At 36.6% G+C, this 24891-nt stretch overlaps 1 protein-coding gene across 1 annotated transcript in view; it reads right to left on the reverse strand.

Annotated features, from left to right (window-relative positions):
• Nucleotides 1-7393: 7393 nt before the first annotated feature.
• Nucleotides 7394-24891, reverse strand: part of SUGP2 (SURP and G-patch domain containing 2) — a 31502-nt gene continuing 14004 nt past the window's right edge. The window contains 6 exon segments of the mRNA XM_033081922.1: nucleotides 7394-7903; nucleotides 10392-10513; nucleotides 14856-14943; nucleotides 14946-14993; nucleotides 16033-16095; nucleotides 22688-23124. Coding sequence (XP_032937813.1) covers nucleotides 10393-10513; nucleotides 14856-14943; nucleotides 14946-14993; nucleotides 16033-16095; nucleotides 22688-23124 — 757 coding nt within the window. The 3' untranslated portion in view covers nucleotides 7394-7903; nucleotide 10392.

Genomic DNA, 24891 nt, shown 5'->3' on the forward strand with positions numbered 1-24891 from the left:
AACCCAACCCCAAAACCAAACCCCAAACCCAACCCAGACCCAAACCAACCCAAACCCAACCCAGACCCAAACCCAACACAAACCTAAACCCAAACCCAAACCCCAACTCTAAACCCAGACCCAACCTAACCCCAAACCTAAATCCAAACCCAAATCAAACCCCAACCCCAATCCCAGACCCAACCCAAACCTAAACGCAAACCCCAAAACCCAACCCCAACCTGAAACCCAACCCCAACCCAAACCCCAACCCCAAACCCAAACCCAAACCAAACCCAACCCAAACCCAAACCCAAACCCCAACCCCAACACCCAAACCCCAAACCCCAAACCCCAAATCCAACCCCAAGCCTGCCACGAGCAGGAAATCCTCGGGAGCCCCCAGGCCACAGGGACACAGGGACATGGGACAGACGGACAGAGGGACAGAGGGGACAGAGGGATACAGGGATAGAGGGGACAGAGGGACAAAGGACACAGGAACATGGGACAGATGGACAGAGGGGACAGATGGACTGAGGGGACAAATGGACAGAGGGACAGAGAGGACAGAGGGATACAGGGACAGAGGGGACAGATGGACAGAGGGACAGAGGGACAGAAGGGACAGAGGGATACAGGGACAGAGGGGACAGATGGATACAGGGACAGAGGGGACAGAAAGATACAGGGATAGAGGGGACAGAGGGACAAAGGACACAGGAACATAGGACAGAGGGGACAGAAAGGACAGATGGACAGAAGGGACAGATGGACATGGGACAGAGGGGACAGAGGGACAAAGGGACATGGGACAGTGGGGATGGATGGACGACAGAGGGGACATGGGGACAGATGGACAGCGGGGATACAGGGATAGAGGGGACACAGGGGACACACAGGACACAGGACAGAGGGACAGAAGGGACACAGGGGACACAGGACAGAGGGGACACAGGGGATAGATGGACAGAGGGACATGGGACAGAGAAGACAGAGGGGACAGAAGAGGACAGAGGGACAGAAGGGACAGAGGGGACAGGGACAGAGGGACAGAAGGGACACAGGGGACAGACAGAGGGACACAGGGGCCACAGGACACAGAGGGGACAGACAGAGGGATAGAAGGGACAGAGGGGACACAGGACACAGGACAGGGCCATGGCTGCAGCACACCCACACAATCCAGGACAGCCACCTGATTAATGAGTGACATGTTAATTGTGCAGGGGCAGGGACTGAGCTGGGCCAGCACCAAACTCTCCTCATCCCCTTTTACCCATTCCCTCATTTTCCCCTTTTTTATTTTTTTATTTACCTATTTCCTAAATTTTCCCTTTTTTGGGTCTATTTTCCTAATTTTCCCCTTTTTTTGGCCTATTTTCCTCATTTCCCCTTTTTATTTGCCTATTTTCCTCATTTCCCCCCTTTTTTTGATCTATTTTCCTAAATTTCTCCCCTTCTTTTTTTTTTGCCTATTTTCCTAATTTTTCCCCTTTTTTTGGGGGGACACAGGAACAGGACCTGTTATTCCTGTTATTCCTGGCCTCAGGAATAAATTCAGGCTTTTTAAAAGTTGATTTTTGACTTTTTTTTTTGGGCAGAGGGAGAAAAGTCAAATTAGGAGGGGGGAAAAAAAAGTGGGGAAAATTGTTTAATAAAAAGGGGGAAAGAGAAGAAAATGGGGGAAAAAATAGATCTGGCCAGGCAGAAATAATTAATAAGGGAGAAATAATTTGATAATTTAATAATATAATAATTAAAAAATATAATAATTTTAAAAATTAGGGTAGCAGCAGCCTCTGGGGTATGGGGAGACTTAATGAGTTGCTTTTAAACAGAAAATCTGAAGGTGAGGGTGCCAAATTGGGATTATTTTTAGCTGCTGAAGGATTAATTGCTGTATTGGGCAAGCCCAGAGTTGCAGGAAAGTGGAGCAGGCAAAGAATTTGTGTGAAAAAAAAAAAAAAAAAAAACCCAGAAAAGTTTGGGGTTGAAAAGCAGCAGCTGGAGACACTTCTGGGCCATTTTTGGAGTTTTTTTTTTCTGCTCTGGGAGGAGATTTTGGAGTTTTTAAAGCAGCAGAAAAGAGGAAATTCAGTAAATTGAGATTTTCTCGATGGGGTTACGATAAATGTGATCAGAGGTGGCTGTTCTGTCAGCATCTGTTGAGGTGGGGCAGTGATCCTGATCTCTGGGGGAGATATTCTGATAATGGGTCAGGTTTTATAAATCAGGTGAAGCAGTGTTCTTTATCTTTTTCATACCCATCCTTCCTCCAGGAGATATCTCCTGTTAATGGCTCATATTTTATAAACCAGCTGGGGCAGTGTTCTTTATTTTATCTTTTCACAGCCCATCCTTCCTCAGCCAGTCATTTTTCTGCTCATGGCCATTGAGTCCCACTGTGGCACTGATAAACTTACTGCATCCCATTGGGAGCTGCTCCAGCCAGGGGGAAGAGCCCAACATTTCTTACCAAGATAAAAAACAGAGGTTTTGGGACACTAAGGGAGCCCCTTTCTCCACTGGACTCCAGAGGGAAACTGCACCTTGTCCAGGAGCACTGCTCCAGCTGAGCCACATCTGTCACTGCAGGAGGATGCAGCCACCATGGGATGGGACTGCTGCCAACACCCTGCCTGACTGATGGGTGTCAGGTTGTACTCTGACTGTGTCAGGGTTTTGGGGTTTGTTCTCTGTAATTCTGTATTTCTATTTTAATTTCCCTAATAAAGAACTGTTATTCCTATTCTCACATTTCCTGAGAGCCCTTGATTTCAAAATTACAATAATTTGGAGGGAGGGGGTTTCCATTCTCCATTCCTGCCTTTCTTAGCAGACACCTCTCCTCCAAACCAGGACAGTAGAGCTGTATTTTTATTTTGATTTTCCTAATAAAAACCTGTTATTCCTATTCCCATTTCTTTGCCTGAGAGCCCCTTGATTTCAAAATTATAATGATTTGGAGGGAGGGGGTTTCCATTATCCATTTCAAACAGAGGCAGGGTTGTTCCTTTATAATTCTGTTATTTCTATTTTAATTTCCCTAGTAAAGAACTGTTATTCCTATTCACACATTTCCCGACAGTTCCTTAATTTCAAAATTACAATAATTTGGAGGGAGGGGGTTTCCATTCTCCATTCACAGAGAAGCTCCTGCCTTTCTCAGCAGACACCTCTCCTCCAAATCAGGACAGCAGTGCTGTATTTCTATTTTATTTTCTCTAGTAAAGAACTGTTATTCCTATTCCCCATATCTTTGCCTGAGAGCCCCTTGATTTCAAAATTACAATAATTTAGAGGGAGGGGGTTTCCATTCTCCATTTCTGCCTTTCTCAGCACTCACCTCTCCTCCAAACCAGGACAGTAATTCTGTATTTCTATTTTAATTTCCCTAATAAAGAACTGTTATTCCTATTCCCATATTTCCTGAGAGATCCTTGATTTCAAAATTACAATAATTTGGAGGGAGGGGGTTTCCATTCTCCATTTCAAACAGAGGCAGGGTTTGTTATTTGTAATTCTGTATCTCTATTTTAATTTTACTAGTAAAGAACTGTTATTTCCTATTCCCACATTTCCTGAGAGTTCCTTAATTTCAAAATTCCCATAATTTGGAAGGAGGGGGTTTCCATTCTCCATTTCTCCCTTTCTCAGCACACACCTGCCCTCCAAACCAGGACAGTAATTCTGTATTTCCATTTTAATTTCCCCAGTAAAGAACTGTTATTCCTATTCCCATATCTTTGCCTGAGAGCTCCTTAATTTCAAAATTACAATAATTTGGAAGGAGTGGGTTTCCATTCTCCATTCCAAACACAGGCAGGATTTGGGGTTTGTGTTTTGTACTACTGTATTTCTATTTTAATTTCCCTAGTAAAGAACTGTTATTCCTATCCTCATATTTCCTGAGAGCTCCTTAATTTCAAAATTCTAATAATTTGGAGGGAGGGGGTTTCCATTCTCCATTTCAAACAGAGGCAGGGTTTGGGGTTTGTGTTTTGTAGTATTGTATTTTTATTTTAATTTCCCTAGTAAAAACCTGTTATTCCTATTCTCATTTCTTTGCCTGAGAGCCCCTTGATTTCAAAATTCTAATAATTTAGAGGGAGGGGGTTTAAATTCTCCATTTCTGCCTTTCTTAGCACACACCTCTCCTCCAAAACAAGACAGTAATTCTGTATTTCTATTGTAATTTTCCTGGTAAAGAACTTTATTCCTATTCCCATATTTCCTGAGAGCCCCTTGATTTCAAAATTCTGATAATTGGAGGGAGGGGGTTTCCATTCTCCATTTCAAACAGAGGCAGGGTTTGGGGTTTGTTCTTGTAATTCTGTATTTCTATTTTAATTTCCCCAGTAAAGAACTGTTATTCCTATTCCCACATTTCCTGAGAGTTCCTTAATTTCAGAATTACAATAATTTGGAGGGTTTATATTTCCATTTCTGCCTTTCTCAGCACACACTCTCCTCCAAACCAGGCCAGAGGGGATGGCAGAGGCGTTTCCAAAACTCCAAGAATTTGCAAATTTTCCCCCTTTGATGTTGGAAATTTCTGAAGGGAATCTTTTCATGTCCAACAAGCCCAATGTGATCCAGCTCAGCTGGAAATATTCCTGTTTGTGAAGGCAGACACTTCAAACAAAGCTCAGGAATCTTTTTTTTGTCCTTGTTGTTTGAAGTCTCAGGGGAATAAAAAAAAAAAAAAAAAGCAAAAAACAAAGTAAGAAAAGCTTTTGAAGGAAATGCACCCAAACAAGCAGTGGCTTTTCCTAAATAGCAAATTCCTGATTTATTTTGTCTGAAATAAGAGCATTGTGTGTTCCTGGAAATGGGGCAGGGGTGGTTTGGTTATTTGGGTTATTTTATTTGTTGGGGATTTTTTAAAATTTGGGTTATTTATTTTGGTTATTTTATTTTGGTTATTTATTTTGGTTATTGTGGTATTTTTATTTAGGTTTTTTTGGTTTTTTGTTATTTTATTTTGGGTTTTTGGGGGTTTGTTATTTTGGTTATTTTATTTTGGTTATTTTGGCTATTTTGTTACTTTGGTTATTTTGTTGGGGTTTTTTGTTACTTTGGTTATTTTGTTTTGGTGTTTTTATTTTGGTTATTTATTTTGGTTATTGTGGTTATTTTATTTTGGGTTTTTTTGGGTTTTTTGTTATTTTTATTTGGGTTTTTTGGGGTATTTTATTATTTGGTTATTTATTTTGGTTATTTTGGCTATTTTGTTGGGGTTTTGTTACTTGGTTATTTTATTTTGGTTATCTTTATTTTGGTTATTTTGGTTACTTTGTTGGGGTTTTTGTTATTTTGGTTATTTTATTTGGTTATTTTATTGTGGTTATTTTTATTTTGGTTGTTTTGGTAATTTTGGTTATTTTTATTTAAGTTGTTCTGGTTATTTCATTCTTTTATTTCTGTTTTTTTTCTGTTGTTTTTGTTATTTTATTTGGGTTTTTTTGGGTTTTTGTTATTCTGGATTTTATTTGATTATTTTCTTTTTATTTTTTATTGAGTCCAGCCCTGAGCTGGGCCCAGCTGGATTACAGAATTGTCCTTAGAGGGGACCTGGGAAGAGCAGGGACAGGAACAGGGACAGGGAAATTCCAGAAAAACCTTGGAGCTGCTTCCAGAGCCTAAAAGGGACTTTGGGATAAAGGATTTTGGGATAAAGGATTTGGGATAAGGGATGGGAATTCCAGGATATGGAGAATGGATTTAAACTGGAAAAAGGGAATTTGGGAGGGATTTTGGGAAGGAATTCCAGAGCAGCTGTGCTGCTCCATCCCTGGAATGTCCAAGGAAAGTGGGAGAAGGATCCAGAAAAACCTTGGAGCTGATTCCAGATCCTAAAGTGACTCCAAGAGACCTGGAGAGGGATTTGGGATAAGGATTGGGATTGCAGGACACAGGGAATGGATTTGGGATGGGAATCTGGGTGGGATTTTGGGAAGGAATTCCTGCCGGAGGATTCAAGGCCAGGCTGGAGAAGGGAAATTCCAGAAAAACCTTGGAGCTGCTTGCAGAGCCTAAAAGGGACTTTGGGATAAAGGATTTGGGAATTCCAGGATATGGGGATGGATTTAGGATGGGAGAATGGATTTAAAAAATTTGGAAAAAGGGATTTGGAAGGAATTCCTGGTGGGATGGAATTCCCAGATTTGCTGTGGCTGCCCCTGGATCCCTGGAATGTCCAAAATTGGAGAAGGGAAATCCAGAAAAACCTTGGAGCTGCTTCCAGAGCCTAAAAGGATTTTGGGATAAAGGATTTGGGATAAAGGATTTGGGATAAAGGATTTGGGATCAAGGATGGGAATTCCAGGATATGGGGAATGGATTTAAAACTGGGAAAGGGGATTTTGGGAGGGATTTTGGGGTGGAATTCCCAGATTTGCTGTGGCTGCTCCATCCCTGGAATGTCCCAGGCCAGGCTGGGATGGCCAAAAGTGTCCCCAAGGTGTCCCAGGGTGTCCCCAGGGTGTCCCCAAATAAATTTTGGGATCTTTCCCCCTCAAACCCCAAAGGAAAACGCCCCCAAATTCCTCGAACAGCCAGAATTTATTGCCAACAGTTCCCAGCCAAGGCTCCCACTTCACAAAGTTCACCAAAAATAATAAATAAAATTAAATAAAAAAAACCAAATTTGATTTATTTCAGAAGGACCCCGTTGGTTTTTTGAGCATATTCTCATTTTCAGTTTTTTTTTACATCAGGTTTGTTTGGCCACTCAGATGTGAGATATGCAGGATTAAAAAAATTCTGATTTTATTTTAAATTTTAATTAATTGTTGTTGATAAGAAATGATCCAAAAGGAGAATATTTGGATTTTTGAGGCCTTTATAAATTTTATAATTTATAATAAAGGCCTTTAAAGTTTTATAATCTGAAAGTAGAGCAGGGAAAGAGAGAAAAAAATATTGTACATTGATTTTTGGGAAATAATTAAATTTTTATATTAAGGATGATGTAGTGTCTTCTAAAAAATTTAACAAGAAAAAAATCACAGCAAAAATCCCCAAAATAAATAGGAAAAAATTATTTCACATCAAAGAGAACAAAACAAAATAAAAATCCAAAATAATTTGGATTTTAAAAAATCACAGAGGATGGGAAATGTAAAGTTTTGTTGTTTTGAGGGAGGAATTGAAAATAAAATTGAAATTTATTCCTGGGGATAAAAGGGGAGCTCTGGGCATTGAGGCAACAAAAAAAAAACATAATTTTGGTGCAAAAAAGGGAAAAAAAAAGGAAAAAAAAAAAAGGGGGAAAAAGAAAAAAAGGGGAAAAAGGAGAAAAATTGGGAAAAAAGGAAAAAAAAAAGAAAAATGCACCAGGTCTTAGTGCATGAAAAAGAAAAGTCAGGACGTGAATTTTGAGCTCCTTTCCCTCAGGAAATTTGGTGGAGGGAAGGAAAAAAATGCAGGAGATGGAAGATTTCCCCTAAAAAAATCAGAATTTTGTCCAAAAAATGGGAACTGGAGCAGATTGTTGGTTGGAGAAAGGAGCAGGGGCAAAAATTCAAATTTTTGGGGAGGAATCCCATCCTAAAAATTCAATTTTGACTCCAAAATTCTTCTCTGCACCCACAGGAATTTAAAAAAATAAATTTAAATGACGTGAATTTAATGGAAATAAAAATGCATATCTCCTCCAAATGGCCAAAGTGACAAAAAAAAAAGAAAAATTCCAAGGTCACAGGAAGCAGAGATTGCCCAGCTGGACATTTATGGATGAATTTTTGGAATTGATTTTTGATTTTCAGCAGAGGTTTGGACATTTCTAGCCAAGTTACTTACACTAAATGGGAATTTTTCGTTTTTGTTGCTCCTTGGAGGGAAAATTCCTGCAGGGAGGAGGAAAAATCCGAGGAAAAAGCAGAGAGAGCACAGGGAGCAGGGCAGGGTCCTGGAGAGCCTGGAGGGGAAAATAGGGGGGAATGGGGAGAAAATTGAGAGAAAATGGGGAGAAAAAATAGAGAAAATGAGGGAAAATAGAGAGGAAATGGGGAGAAAATGGGGAGAAAAATGAGGGAAAATGGAGAGGAAATGGGGAGAAAATGGGGAGAAAAAAGAGAGAAAATGGGAGGAAATGGGGAGAAAAAGAGAGAAAATGGGGAGGAAATGGGGAGAAAATGGGGAGAAAAAGAGAGAAAATGGGGAGAAAATGGGAGGAAATGGGGAGAAAAATGAGGAAAAATGGAGAGAAAATGGGGAGAAAATGGGGAGGAAATGGGAAGAAAATGAGAGAAAGAGGGGAGAAAAGAGGGAGAAAATGGGGAGAAAAAAGAGAGAAAATTGAGAGAAAATGGGGAGAAAATGGGGAGAAAATGGGGAGAAAATGGGGAGAAAATGGGGAGAAAAAATAGAGAAAATTGAGAGAAAATTGAGAGAAAATGGGGAGAAAATGAGGAGAAAAAATAGAGAAAATTGAGAGAAAATTGAGAGAAAATGGGGAGAAAATGGGGAGAAAAATGAGGGAAAATAGAGAGAAAGTGGGAAGAAAGAGGGGAGAAAAGAGGGAGAAAATGGGGAGAAAAAATAGAGAAAATTGAGGGAAAATGGGGAGAAAATGGTGGGGAAAAGGAGGGGAAATGGGGAGAAAAAAAGAGAGAAAATGGAGAAAATGTGGAGAAAAAACGGAGAAAAAAGAAAGTGGAGAGGAAATGGGGAGAAAATTGAGAGGAAAATGGGGAGAAAGAGGAGAGAAAATGGGAGAGGAAAAGGGGAGAAAATAGAGAGGAAATGGGGAGAAATGGGGAGGAAATGGAGAGAAAGTGGAGAGAAGAAGGGGAGAAAAATGAGAGGAAAATGAGAGGAAAAGGAGGGAAAAGTGGAGGAAAGAAAAGGGAGAAAATGCAGAGGAAATTGAGAGAAAATTGAGAGAGAATGGGGAGAAATGGGAGAGGAAAAGGGGAGAAAATAGAGAGAAAATGGGGAGAAAAATGGGGAGAACATGGGAGAAAGAGGAAAGAAAATGGAGAGAAAAGTGGAGAAAAATGGGGAGAAAACAGGGAGGAATAGAGAGAATTAAATGGAGAGAAAAATGGGGAGAAAATGGGGAGAAAAAAGAGAGAAAAGGGAGAAAATGGGAGAGGAAAAGGGGAGAAAGAGGAAAGAAATGGGGAGGAAATGGGAAAATGAGAAGAAAAAGAGAGACAATAGAGAGAAAATGGGGGAGAAAATGGGAGAAGAAATGGGGAGAAAGAGAAGAGAAAATGGGGAGAAAAAAGAGAGAAAATGGAGAGGAAAATTAAGAGAAAATGGGGGAAATGGGGAGGAAAAGGAGAGAAAATGGGGAGAAAATTGAAAGAAAGAGGGGAGAAAAGAGGGAGAAAAGGGAAGAAAAGGGGGAGAAAAATTAGAGAAAATTGAGGGAAAATGAGAGGAAAATGAGAGGAAATGGGGGGAAAATGGGGAGAAAAAAGAGAAAATGGGGAGAAAATGGGAGAGGAAAATGGGGAGAAAAAAGAGAGAAAATAGAGAGGAAATGAGGAGAAAATTGAGAGGAAAATGGAGAGAAAAGGGAGAAAGAGAGAGAAAATGGGGGGGAAAATTGAGAGAAAATTGAGAGAAAATTGAGAGAAAATGGGGAGGAAAATGGGCAGAAAAATGAGAGAAAATGGAGAGGAATGGGAAGAATAAACAGAGAAAATTGAGAGAAAATGGGGAGGAAAAAGGGGAGGAAATGGGAGAAAATTGAGATAAAATGGGGGGGAAAAAAAGAGAAAAAATGGAGAAATAGGGAGAAAATTGAGAGGAAAATGGGGAGAAAAAAGAGAGAAAATTGAGAGAAAATGGAGAAAAAGGAGAGAAAATGGAGAGGAAAAGGAGAGAGGAGAGAAGAAAAAAAGAGAAATAAAAGAGGGAAAAGGGAGGAAAAAAAGAGAAATAAAAACAATTTAAAAAAGAAATAATAGAGGGAAAAAAGGAGGAAAAAAGACCAAAAATGAGAGAGGAGAAAAAAGAGAGGAATAAAAGAAATGAATAAAAAAGGAGGAATAAAGAGGAAAAATGGAGAGGGAAAAGGAAAATAAAAATAGAAAATAAAAGAGAGAAAAAAGAGGAAAAAGGGAAGAAAAATGGAGAAAAAAAGAGAAAAAAAAGAAGATTTTGGGATCACTCAGCACATCCAGATTGTCAGAAATCAGAATAAATAAAAAAAAATTCCAATTTTGGGGCCACTCAGAAATTCCAAATTCAGAAAAATCAGAAAAACTTTAAAAATTAAAATTTTGAGGCCACTCAGAACCTCCAAATTCTCAAAAATCAGAAAAATTTATAAAAAAATCAAATTTTTGGGGTCTCTCAGCACCTGTGGGTGCTCAGAAAAAAATAAAATATTTTCAGAAATGGCCCCAAAATTGAATTTTTTTTTGGTTTTAAATTGAATTTGGGGCACTCACCTCATTTGTTTGCCCTTTTCTGTCGGTACATTTGGATCATTCTCTGTCTGAAAATATCAAAAGCATCTTCTTGATTCTCCTCCCCTGCCACTCCCAACCCTTCCCCTGCTGAGGTGGCACCCCTGGAGAAAAATAAAAATTAAAAAAATTTATTAGAAATAAAAAATCTGATTTTTAAAAAATATTTTAAAATTATTTTTAATTATTTTAAAATTATTTTCAATTTTTTTCAATTTTTTCCCTATTTTTTCCTATTAAAAATGGGATTTTTTGGGTGGGAAAATCAGGGAATTGTGAAATAAATGTGGAAAATGTGAAATAAATGATTAAAATGTGAAATAAATGAGGAAAATGTGAAATAAAAGAGGAAAAAATGGGGATTTTTGGGGGAAATTGGCACCCAAAAAATCAGAATTTTGGTGTTTAAGGAGTGAAATAAAAGAGGATTTTTTAATGGGAAATGTATTAATTAATTCAATTAAAATTTCTCTTTTTCTTCATTAAAATCCCTTTTTTTTCCTATTAAAAATTCATTATTTCTCCCAAAATTCCCCCATTAAAAGCCATTATTTCCCTCATTAAAATCCCTTTTTTTCCTCATTATTTCCCCCATTAAAAGCCATTATTTCTCCCATTAAAATCTCTTATTTTCCCATTATTTCCCCATAATTCCCCCATAAAAAACTCAATTTACCTCATTATTTCCCCCATTATTTCCCCATTAAAATCCCCATTGTTTCCACATTAAATCTCAATTTCCCCCATAATTCCCCCCTTATTTCCCCATTATTCCCCCATTATAAACTGAATTTTCCCCATTATTTCCCCATTAAAATCTGTTTTTCCCCCATAATTTCCCCATTAAAATCTCATTTTTTCTCCATAATTTTCCCATTATTCCCACAATTTTTCCCCATAATTTCCCCACTAAAATCTCATTTTCCCTCCATAATTTCCTCTTTATTTCCCCATATTTTTCCATAATTTCTCCATAATTTCCCCATTATTTCCCCATGAAAATCTCATTTCCCCCCCATATTTTCCCCTATAATTTCCCCAATAAAGTCTCATTTTTTCCCCATAATTTCCCCCATTTTTCCCCCATAATTTCCCCATGAAAAATCTCATTTTCCCCCATAATTTCCTCTTTAGTTCCCCATATTTTTCCCCATAATTTCTCCACAATTTCCCCATAAAATTCTCATTTTTCCCCCATAATTTCCCCCATGTTTCCCCATAATTTCCCCACTAAAATCTCATTTTTCCCCCATAATTTCCCCATGAAAATCTCATTTTTCCTCCATAATTTCCCCATTAAAATCTCTTTTTTCCCCATAATTTCCTCTTTATTTCCCCATATTTTTCCCGTAATTTCTCCATAATTTCCCCATTAAAATCTCATTTTTTCCCCATAATTTCCCCCGTTTTTACCCCATAATTTCCCCACAAAAATCTCATTTTCCCCCCAAAATTTACCCCATTTTCCCCCCATAATTTCCTCATTATTTCTCCACAATTCCCCATAATTTTTGCATTAAAATCTCATTTTTTCTCCATAATTTTCCCATTATTTCCCATTAAAAACTGAATTTTCCCCATTTTTCCCCCATTATTTCCCTATGAAAATCTCATTTTTCCCCATAATTTCTCCATTAAAATCTCATTTTCCTCCATAATTTCCTCTTTAATTCCCCATATTTTTCCCATAATTTCTCCATTATTCCCCCATGAAAAATCTCGTTTTTCCCCTTTATTTCCCCATTAAAATCTCATTTTTCCCCATAATTTTCCCATAATTTCCCCATGAAAATCTCATTTTTCCCCATGAAAATCTCATTTTTTCCCCCATAATTTCCCTATTAAAATCTCATTTTTCCCCCATAATTTCCCCATATTTTCCCCCATAATTTCCCCATGAAAATCTCATTTTTCCCCATAATTTCCCCCATTTTTCCCCCTTTATTTCCCCACTAAAATCTCATTTTTCCCCCACAATTTCCCATGAAAATCTCATTTTCCCCCATATTTTACCCATGAAAATCTCATTTTTCCCCTTTATTTCCCCATGAAAATCTCATTTTTTCCTCATATTTTTCCCATAATTTCTCCATTAAAATCTCATTTTTCCCCCATAATTTCCTCACTATTTCCCCATTAAAATCTCATTTTCCCCCCAATTTCCCATTAAAATCTCATTTTTCCCCCATTATTTCCCCCATTTTTCCCCCATAATTTCCCCACGAAAATCTCATTTCCCCCCATATTTTCCCCATGAAAATCTCTTTTTCCCCATAATTTCCTCTTTATTTCCCCGTATTTTTTCCCATAATTTCTCCATAATTTCCCCATTATAATCTCATTTTCCCCCATAATTTCCTCTTTATTTCCCCATATTTTTCCCATAATTTCTCCATAATTTCCCCATGAAGATCTCCTTTTCCCCCATGATTTCCCCATTAAAATCTCATTTTTTCCCCACATTTTTCCCTAATTTCTCCATAATTTCCCCATGAAAATCTCATTTTCACCCATATTTTACCCATTAAAATCTTTTTTCCCCCATAATTTCCCTGTTAAAATATCATTTTTCCCCCATAATTTCCTCTTTATTTCCCATATTTTTCCCATAATTTCTCCATAATTTCCCCATGAAAATCTCATTATTTCCCCATAATTTCCCCATGAAAAATCTCATTTTTCCCCCATATTTTCCCCTTTATTTCCCCATAATGTTCCCATGATTCCCCATAATTTCTCCCATTTTTCTCCCACAATTTTGCCATAATTTCTTCATATTTCCCCATTAAAATCTCATTTTTCCCCATAATTTCCCCATTAAAATCTCATTTTCCCCTCAAATTTCCCCTTTATTCCCCAATTAAAATCTCATTTCCCCCCCATATTTTCCCCCATAATTTCCCCATTAAAATCTCATTTTCCCCCAATATTTCCCCCATTTTCCCCCTTTATTTCCCCACTAAAATCTCATTTTTCCCCATAATTTCCCCACTAAAATCTCATTTTCCCCCATAATTTCCTCTTTATTCCCCATATTTCCCTAATTTCTCCATAATTTCCCCATTATAATCTCATTTTCCCCCATTATTTCCCCATTAAAATCTTTTTCCCCCATAATTTCCTCTTTATTTCCCCATTTTTCCCCCATAATTTCCCCATTAAAATCCCCATAATTTCCCCATGAAAATCTCATTTTCTCTCCATAATTTCCTCTTTCTTTCCCCATATTTTTTCCATAATTTCCCCGTTAAAATCTCATTTTTCCCCATGATTTCCCCATTAAAATCTCATTTTTCCCCCGTTATTTCCCCATTTTTCCCCCATAATTTCCCCACTAAATCTCATTTTCCCCATAATTTCCTCATGAAAATCTCTTTTTTCCCCCATAATTTCCCCCATTTTTCCCCCATAATTTCCCCATTAAAATCTTAATTTCCCCAATAATTTCCCCACAATTCCCCCATTATTCCCCACAATTTCCCCATAAAAAAATCTCATTTTTCCCCATAATTCCCCCATTTTTCCCCCATAATTTCCCCATTAAAACCTCATTTTTCCCCTTTATTTCCCCATGAAAATCTCAATTTCCCCAATAATTTCCCCACAATTCCCCCATTATTCCCCATAATTTCCCCATAAAAAATCTCATTTTTCCCCCATAATTTCCTCATTATTTCCCCATTAAAATCTCATTTTCCCCCAACATTTCCCATTAAAATCTCATTTTTCCCCTTTATTTCCCCATGAAAATCTCATTTTCCCTCCATAATTTCCTCTTTCTTTCCCCACATTTTTCCCATAATTTCTCCATAATTTCCCCATTAAAATCTCATTTTCCCCATATTTTACCCATTAAAATCTAATTTTTTCCTCCATAATTTCCCCATTAAAATCTCATTTTTCCTCCATAATTTTCCCATTATCTCCTCATAATTTCCCCCATTTTTCCCCCATGGTTTCTCCATGATTTCCCCATTAAAATCTCAATTTCCCCCATAATTTCCCCATTATTCCCCACAATTTCCCCATTAAAATCTCATTTTCCCTCCATAATTTCCTCTTTATTTCCCCATATTTTTTCCCATAATTTCTCCATTATTTCCCCATGAAAATCTCATTTTTTCCCCACATTTTTCCCATAATTTCTCCATAAATTCCCCATTAAAATCTCATTTTCCCCCTCAAATTTCCCCTTTATTCCCCAATTAAAATCTCATTTCCCCCCATATTTTTCCCATAATTTCCCCATGAAAATCTCATTTTCCCTCCATAATTTCCTCTTTATTTCTCCCTATTTTTCCCATACTTTCTCCATAATTTCCCCATTAAAATCTCATTTTCCCCCATATTTTACCCATTAAAATCTCATTTTCCCCCCATAATTTCCCCCATTTTCCCCCCTTTATTTCCCCACTAAAATCCCATTTTTCCCCCTTTTCCCCTTACACGTGCACGGGTTCCCGGATGCCGCGGCCCCTGGAGCCCAGCCCGTGCCCCTCCTGCCAGCCCATCCTCTGCAGCATCTGAAACCCAAATTCCTGGGGCTCAGCCTCTTCTGGGGCACCTCCACATCCTTGCACTTCTGAAAAAAAATTAGAAATAAATAAAATTAATTTTATTATTTTTAAAAAAAAATTATGGGTGAAATTCCCATCCGGAACGGCTGAAAATTGAATTTTTTCTACAGGAAATTCCATTTTTAAATGAATTTTTTTAGAGGAATTTTGTTCTTTTAAATGAGTTTTTTTAAAGGAAATTTCCTTAATTTTTTAAAAGGAATTTCCTTTTTTTTTTAAGGGATTTCCATTTTTTAAAGGATTTTTAAAAGGAATTTACTTTTTTTTTAAAGGATTTTTTACAAAGGAAAACCCCAATTCCTGGGGCTCAGCCTCTCCTGGGGCACCTCCACATCCTTGCATTTCTGAAAAAAAAAATTATAAATAAATAAAATTAATTTTATTATTTTAAAAAAAAATTATGGGTGAAATTCCCATCCGGAACGGCTGTAAATTGATTTTTTTAAACAGGAAATTCCATTTTAAATGAATTTTTTAGAGGAATTTTGTTCTTTTAAATGCGATTTTTTTTTTTTCCAATTACTTTTTAAAAAAATTATTTTCCTTATTAAAATGAATTCAAAATGAATTTTTCAAAGGAATTTCCTTCTTTTAAATCAATTTTTGAAGGATTTTTTTAAAGGAATTTCCTTTCTTTTAAATGAATTTTTTAAAAGAAATTTCCTTTTTTTAGAAGAGTTTTTAAAATCCTTTTTTAAATCCTTTAAAAATCCTTTAAAAATATTTTTAAAAATCCTTAAAAAATATTTTTTAAAAACTCTTTAAAAATCCTTAAAAATCAGTTAAAAATCACTTTTAAAATAATTTTAAAATAATTTAAAAATAATTTAAAATAATTTAAAAAATAATTAAAAAATTTTAAAATTAGAATTAAAATAATAAAATTATTAGAAAATAAAAATTTAATTTTTGCACTGCTGGAGAAAACCAAAAAAAAAAGGAAAATTTCAGCTTTAACCAAATTTTTTCCAGAAAATTCTGATTTTTTTTCCCCAAAATTTCTCTTTTTTTTTTTGGTTTTGGGGTAGAAAATTGAATTTTTTACCTTTTTTTCTTTGTGGCAGGGCAGCCCCGGGGTCTGTCATAGGCAATCCTGACAGGTTCATGAACTGCAAGGCAAAAAACAAAAAATTCACCTGGAAATTCAAATTATTGTAGCAAAAAAACCTCAAAACCACAGCTAAAAAAACCTCCAAAAATTGAATTATTTTAATAACATTTTTATTTAATTTTATTTCAGTAAAAAACTCCAAAGCACAGGAAAAAACCTCCAAAAATTGAATTATTTTTGTAAAATTTTTATTTAATTTTATTTCAGTAAAAAATTCCAAACCACAGGAAAAAAACTCCAAAAATTGAATTATTTTTGTAAAATTTTTATTTAATTTTATTTTATTAAAAAAATCCTCCAAACCACAGCTAAAAAACCTCCAAAAAAATTATTTTAATAAAATTTATTGTTTTATTTTATTAGAAAAACTTCCAAACTACAGGTAAAAAACCTCCAAAAATTGAATTATTTTTATAAAATTTTTATTTAATTTTATTTCAGTAAAAACTCCAAAGCACAGGAAAAAACCTCCAAAAATTGAATTTTTAAATAAAATTTATTGATTAATTTTATTTCAGTAAACAACTCTAAACCATAGCAAGAAAACCTCCAAAAATTGAATTATTTTTATAAAATTTTAATTTTATTTCAGTAAAAAACTCCAAACCACAGGTAAAAAAAATTCAAAAAATTCCCACAAAAATTCATTATTTTCATAAAATTTATTTAATTTTATTTTCTTAAAAAGATTTTTTTAAGCAATAAAGCACATTAAAAAATCAGGATTTTTGCCCAAATTCTTTTTATTTCAGTATAAAAATTAAATATTTTGATGCTCATTGACCTCTTAAATTCAGCTTTTCCTTCCCCACTTCAATGAAGATTTTAAGTGAATTTTGTGCTCATTTTTGGATGAAAAATGCGATTTTTTAAGCAAGAAATCACCAAAAAATCAGAATTTTTGCCCCAAAAAAATCAGGATTTTTGCCCATATCCTCTTTTATTTCAGTATAAAATTTAAATATTTTGATGTCTTTTGACCTCTTAAATTCAGCTTTTCCTTCACCACTTGAATGAAAATTTTAAGTGAATTTTCTGCTCATTTTTATATACGAAAAAATACAATTTTTAAGTGATGAAACACCTAAAAATTTGGATTTTTTTTCTCAAATTCTCCATTTTTTTTCTATAAAACTGACCTTTGTGCTCAGATTCTTTTGGAGGTTGGGATCATCCCCACTTTGAGGATTTGCTGATGAATTTTCTATCAGAGATGGCATTTTGTAAAGTGACAAAATCGCGATTTTGCGTCACAGAAACGCGACATTTTTGAGCGACAGACACCTAAAAAATTGGGATTTTTACCCAAACCCTTTGTTCCTTGTGTATAAAGTGAAATATTTCAATGGCCACCCACCTTTGGGCTCTTCAATTCAGCTTCTCCTTCACCACTTCAATGAAGATTTGAAGTCAATTTTGCGCTCATTTCTTATACGAAAAAAGTGATTTTTAAGTGACCAAAACCACCTAAAAATTTGGATTTTTTTCTCAAATTTCCCTTTTTTCTGTATAAAACTGACCTTTGTGCTCAGATCCTTTTGGAGGTGGGACCATCCCCACTTTGAGGGATTTCCTGATGAATTTTATGATGACTTTTACATTACAGAATATGGTATTTTTGAACGTCAGACACATAAAATTTGGATTTTTTTCCTGAATTTCCCTTTTTTCTGTACCAAACTGACCTTTGGGCTCCTCAAGGAGGCAGATCCTTTTGAAGACCAGGACCATCCCCATTTGAGGGATTTCCTGATGAATTTTCTATCAGAGATGTCATTTTGTAAAGTGACAAAATCACGATTTTGCATCAGAGAAATGCAACATTTTTGAGCGAGAGACACCGAAAAATTTGGATTTTTTACCCAAATTCTCCATTTTTCTACATAAAACTGACCTTTGGGCTCCTCAATGAGGCAGATCCTTTGAAGACCAGGACCATCCCCACTTTGAGGGATTTGCTGCTGAATTTTCTATCAGAGATGGCATTTTGTAAAGTGACAAAATCGCGATTTTGCATCAGAGAAATGTGACGATTTTGAGCGTCAGACACATAAAACTTGGATTTTTTACCCAAAATCTCCATTTTTCCATACCAAACTGACCTTTGGGCTCCTCAATGAGCAGATCCTTTTGGAGACCATGATCATCTCCCCTTTGAGGGATTTGCTGCTGAATTTTCTATCAGAGATGGCATTTTGTAAAGCGACAAAATCGCGATTTTGCATCAGAGAAATGCGACATTTTTGAGTGACAGACACCTAAAAAATTGGGATTTTTACCCAAACCCTTTGTTCCTTGTGTATAAAAGTGAAATATTTCAATGGCCACCCACCTTTGGGCTCCTCAATTCAGCTTCTCCTTCACCACTTCAATGAAGATTTTAATTCAATTTTGCGCTCATTTTTTATATGAAAAAACGCAATTTTTAAGAAATGAAACACCTAAAAATTTGGATTTTTTTCTCAAATTCTCCATTTTTGCATACAAAACTGACCTTTGGGCACAGATCCTTTTGGAGACCAGGACCATCCCCACTTTGAGGGATTTGCTGCTGAATTTTCTATCAGAGATGTCATTTTGTAAAGTGACAAAATGCTGAATTTCGCATCACAGAAATATGATAATTTTGAGTGTCAGACAAGTAAAAATTTAGATTTTTTTCCCAAATTTCCCATTTTTCCATACCAAACTGACCTTTGGGCTCCTCAATGAGTTCAGATCCTTTTGGAGGTGGGACCATCCCCACTTTGAGGGATTCCTGACAATTTTTGCATCAGAGAAATGCGATGTTTTCGAGCAACAGACACGCAACAATTTGGATTTTTTTGCCCAAATTTCCCTTTTTTCTGTACCAAACTGACCTTTGGGCTCCTCAATGAGCAGATCCTTTTGGAGGTGGGACCATCCCCACTTTGAGGGATTTGCTGCTGAACTTTCTATCAGAGATGTCATTTTGTAAAGTGACAAAATCGCGATTTTGCATCAGAGAAATGCGACGATTTTGAGCGACAGACACATAAAAATTTGGATTTTTTACCCAAATTCTCAATTTTTCCGTACCAAACTGACCTTTGGGCTCCTCAATGAGGCAGATCCTTTTGGAGGTGGGACCATCCCCACTTGGAGGCATTTCCTGATGAATTTTATGATGACTTTTACATTACAGAATATGGTATTTTTGAACGTCAGACACATAAAAATTTGGATTTTTTTCCTGAATTCCTCTTTTTTCTGTACCAAACTGACCTTTGGGCTCCTCAAGGAGTTCAGATCCTTTTGAAGACCATGACCATCCCCACTTTGAGGGATTTGCTGCTGAATTTTCTATCAGAGATGGCATTTTGTAAAGCGACAAAATCGCGATTTTGCGTCAGAGAAATGCGACATTTTTGAGCGACAGACACCTAAAAAATTGGGATTTTTACCCAAACCCTTTGTTATTTCTGTATAAAAGTGAAATATTTCAATGGTCACCCACCTTTGGGCTCCTCAATTCAGCTTCTCCTTCACCACTTGATGAAGATTTAAATTCAATTTTTTACCGCTCATTTTTATATACGAAAAAACCGCAATTTTTAAGTGACGAAACACCTAAAAATTTGGATTTTTTGCCCAAATTCTCCATTTTTTTTCTATAAAACTGACTTTTGGGTTCAGATCCTTTTGAAGACCAGGACCATTCCCACTTGGAGGGATTTCCTGCTGAATTTTCTATCAGAGATGTCATTTTGTAAAGCGACAAAATCGCGATTTTGCATCAGAGAAATGCGACGATTTTGAGCGTCAGACACACAAAAATTTGGATTTTTTACCCAAATTCTCCATTTTTCCATACAAAACTGACCTTTGTGCTCAGATCCTTTTGGAGGCCGGGACCATCCCCATTTTGAGGGATTTCCTACTGAATTTTCTATCAGAGATCTCATTTTGTAAAGTGACAAAATGCCGAATTTCGCATCACAGAAATACGAAATTTTTGAGCGACAGACACCTAAAAAATTGGGATTTTTACCCAAACCCTTTGTTATTTCTGTAGAAAAGTGAAATATTTCAATGGCCACCCACCTTTGGGCTCCTCAATTCAGCTTCTGCTTCACCACTTGATGAAGATTTAAAGTCAATTTTGCGCTCATTTCTTATACGAAAAAATGTGATTTTAAAGTGATGAAAAACACCTAAAAATTTGGATTTTTTTCTCAAATTTCCCTTTTTTCTGTACCAAACTGACCTTTGGGCTCCTCAATGAGGCAGATCCTTTTGAAGACCAGGACCATCCCCACTTTGAGGGATTTGCTGCTGAATTTTCTATCAGAGATGTCATTTTGTAAAGCGACAAAATCGCGATTTTGCATCAGAGAAATGCGACATTTTCGAGCGACAGAGACGCAAAAATTTGGATTTTTGCCCAAATTCTCCATTTTTCCATACCAAACTGACCTATGGGCTCCTCAATGAGGCAGATCCTTTTGGAGACCATGATCATCTCCACCTTGAGGGATTTCCTGATGAATTTTCTATCAGAGATGTCATTTTGTAAAGTGACAAAATCGTGATTTTGCATCACAGAAATACGACATTTTTGAGCCACAGACACCTAAAAAATTGGGATTTTTACCCAAACCCTCTGTTATTTGTGTAGAAAAGTGAAATATTTCAATGGCCACCCACCTTTGGGCTCCTCAATTCAGCTTCTCCTTCACCACTTCAATGAAGATTTAAAGTCAATTTTGCGCTCATTTCTTATACGAAAAAACGCAATTTTTAAGCGACAAAACCCCTAAAAATTTGGATTTTTTTTCTCAAATTCTCCATTTTTCCATATAAAACTGAACTATTGTGATCTCCACCCACCTTTGGGCTCCTCAATGAGGCAGATCCTTTTGAAGACCAGGACCATCCCCACTTGGAGGGATTTCCTGATGACTTTTATGATGACTTTTACATTACAGAATATGATATTTTTGAACGAAAGACACCAAAAAATTTGGATTTTTTTTCTCAAATTCTTCTTTTTTCTGTACCAAACTGACCTTTGGGCTCCTCAATGAGGCAGATCCTTTTGGAGGCCGGGATCATGCCCACTTTGAGAGATTTGCTGCTGAACTTTCTATCAGAGATGTCATTTTGTAAAGTGACAAAATGCTGAATTTCGCATTACAGAAATACGAAATTTTTGAACAACAGACACCTAAAAAATTGGGATTTTTACCCAAACCCTCTGTTATTTCTGTATAAAAGTGAAATATTTCAATGGCCACCCACCTTTGGGCTCCTCAATTCAGCATCTGCTTCACCACTTGATGAAGATTTAAAGTCAATTTTGCGCTCATTTTTTACATGAAAAACGCAATTTTTAAGAAATGAAACACCTAAAAATTTGGATTTTTTTCTCAAATTTCCCTTTTTTCTGTATAAAACTGACCTTTGTGCTCAGATCCTTTTGAAGACCATGACCATTCCCACTTTGAGAGATTTGCTGCTGAATTTTCTATCAGAGATGTCATTTTGTAAAGTGACAAAATCGCGATTTTGCATCAGAGAAATGCGACATTTTCGAGCGAGAGAGACGCAAAAATTTTGATTTTTTTCTCAAATTCCTCTTTTTTCCATACCAAACTGACCTTTGTGCTCAAATCCTTTTGAAGACCAGGACCATCCCCACTTTGAGGGATTTCCTGATGAATTTTCTATCAGAGATGTCATTTTGTAAAGCGACAAAATTGAGATTTTGCGTCACAGAAATGCGACATTTTTGAGCGACAGACACCTAAAAAATTGGGATTTTTACCCAAACCCTTTGTTATTTCTGTATAAAAGTGAAATATTTCAATGGCCACCCACCTTTGGGCTCCTCAATTCAGCTTCTCCTTCACCACTTCAATGAAGATTTAAAGTCAATTTTGCGCTCATTTTTTATATGAAAAATGCAATTTTTAAGTGACAAAACACCTAAAAATTTGGATTTTTTTTCTCAAATTCCTCTTTTTTCTGTATAAAACTGACCTTTGTGCTCAGATCCTTTTGAAGACCATGACCATCCCCACTTTGAGGGATTTCCTGCTGAACTTTCTATCAGAGATGTCATTTTGTAAAGTGACAAAATCGCGATTTTGCGTCAGAGAAATGTGACATTTTCGAGCGACAGACACCGAAAAATTTGGATTTTTTACCCAAATTCTCAATTTTTCCATACCAAACTGACCTTTGGGCTCCTCAATGAGGCAGATCCTTTTGGAGGTGGGACCATCCCCACTTGGAGGCATTTCCTGATGAATTTTATGATGACTTTTACATTACAGAATATGGTATTTTTGAACGTCAGACACATAAAAATTTGGATTTTTTTCCTGAATTCCTCTTTTTTCTGTACCAAACTGACCTTGGGCTCCTCAAGGAGTTCAGATCCTTTTGAAGACCAGGACCATCCCCACTTTGAGGGATTTGCTGTTGAATTTTCTATCAGAGATGTCATTTTGTAAAGTGACAAAATGCTGAATTTCGCATTACAGAAATATGAAATTTTTGAGCGACAGACACATAAAAATTTTGATTTTTTGCCCAAATTTCCCTTTTTTCTGTACCAAACTGACCTTTGGGCTCCTCAATGAGGCAGATCCTTTTGGAGGCCGGGATCATGCCCACTTTGAGGGATTTGCTGCTGACCCTTTTTCGAGGGAAGGGCGCGCCGGGGGCCGGGCTGGGTGCCTGTGTCGACAGATTTGGGACAGCGCCGTCAGAGGGGCTGCAGGGCCGCCCTTCACCTCCAGACACCTCCTCTGCTGCCCTGGAGAGATCTTCCTCCAGCTGGGCCACCCTTCTACCTGCTGCCACGTCCTCATCATCCTCATCCTCGTCCCCCGCGGGTTGGGAGGGTTCGGATTCTTCGTCTTCGTCGTCGTCGTCGTCGTCCTCGGAGAGCTCCGGGGTTCTCGGGGGGGTTTTGGGGGTGAAGGTGATGGAGGGGCAGAGCTCCAAGACTTTCATGCGGTAAAATTGGAAGGCAGGGCTGGTTTGGTCCTGGAGGAACCTGGGGTGGAGGGGGGTGGGGTGGGAAGTGAGTGGGGTTGAGGTTGGTGAGGTGGAATTAATGGGTTAAAATTAACGAGGTGGAATTAATGGGGTGAGGGGGAAAGGGAAGGGGGATTAAGGGTAGAGATGTAGGGGATTAAGGTTAGAAATTCAAGGGAAATAAGGTAAAAAAATCCAGGAATTTAAGGTAAAAATCCAAGAGAAATAAGGTTAGAAATCCAGGGAAATAAGGTAAAAAATCCAGGGAAATAAGACAAAAAATCAGGGAAAATCAGGTAAAAAATACAGGGAAATAAGGTAAAAAATCCAGGGAAATAAGGTAAAAAATACAGGGAAATAAGGTTAAAAAATCCAGGAATTTAAGGTAAAAAATTGAGGAATTTAAGGTAAAAAGTCCAGGAATTTAAGGACAAAAATTCAGGAATTTAAGGACAAAAGTCGGGGAATTTAAGGTCAAAAATCCAGGAATTTAAGGTCAAAAATCCAAGGGAAATAAAGTCAAAAATCCAGGGAAATAAGGTTAAAAAATCCAGGGAAATAAGGTAAAAAATCAGGGAAAATAAGGTAAAAAATACAGGGAAATAAGGTAAAAAATCAGGGAAAATCAGGTAAAAAATACAGGGAAATAAGGTTAAAAAATCCAGGAATTTCAGATTTAAAAAATCCACGAATTTAAGGTAAAAAAAATCCAGGAATTTAAGGTAAAAAGTCCAGGAATTTAAGATTTAAAAAATCCAGGAATTTAAGGTAAAAAGTCCAGAATTTAAGGAAAAAAATTCAGAATTTAAGGACAAAAGTCCGGGAATTTAAGGTCAAAAATCCAAGGGAAATAAGGTCAAAAATCCAGAAAAATAAGGTAAAAAAATCCAGGAAATTAAGGTAAAAAGTTCAAGGAAAAACAAACTCAGAAATCCAGGAAATGAGGTAAAAAATCCAAGGGAAATAAGGTCAGAAATCCAGGGAAGTAAGGTAAAAAATTCAGGAATTTAAGGACAAAAATTCAGGAATTTAAGGACCAAAATCCAGGGAATTTAATGTCAAAAATCCAAGGGAAATAAAGTCAGAAATCCAAGGAAATTAAGGTTAAAAATTCCAAGGGAAATAAGATCAGAAATCCAGGGAAATAAGGTAAAAAGATCCAGGAATTTAAGGACAAAAATTCAGGAATTTAAGGACAAAAGTCCGGGAATTTAAGGTCAAAAATCCAAGGGAAATAAGGTCAGAAATCCAGAGAAATAAGGTAGAAAAATCCAGGAATTTAAGGTAAAAATCCAGGAATTTAAGGTAAAAAAATCCAGGGAAATTAAGGTAAAACAAAACAGGGAAATTAAGGTCAAAAATTCAGGAATTTAAGTACCAAAAATCCAAGGGAAGTAAAGTCAGAAATCCAGAGAAATAAGGTAGAAAAATCCAGGAATTTCAGGTAAAAAATCCAGGAATTTAAGGACAAAAATCCGAGGAAAATAAGGTCAGAAATGCAGGGAAATTAAAGTGAAAAAATCCAGGGAAATTAAGGTAAATAATCCAGGAATTTATGGTAAAAAATCCAAGGGAAATATGATCAGAAATCCAGGGAATATAAAGTGAGAAATCCAGGAAAAACAAGATGAAAAATTCAGGGAAATTAAGGTCAAAAATCCCGAGAAATTAAGGTCAAAAGTCCAGAAAATTAAGGTCAGAAATCCAAGGAAACAAGGTCAAAAATCCAGGAAAAACAAAGTCCAAAATTCAAGGAAATTAGGTAAAAAAAATCCATAAAAATGAG

The sequence above is a fragment of the Catharus ustulatus genome, chromosome 29 (assembly GCF_009819885.2).
Source record: "Catharus ustulatus isolate bCatUst1 chromosome 29, bCatUst1.pri.v2, whole genome shotgun sequence".
Taxonomy (NCBI): domain Eukaryota; kingdom Metazoa; phylum Chordata; class Aves; order Passeriformes; family Turdidae; genus Catharus; species Catharus ustulatus.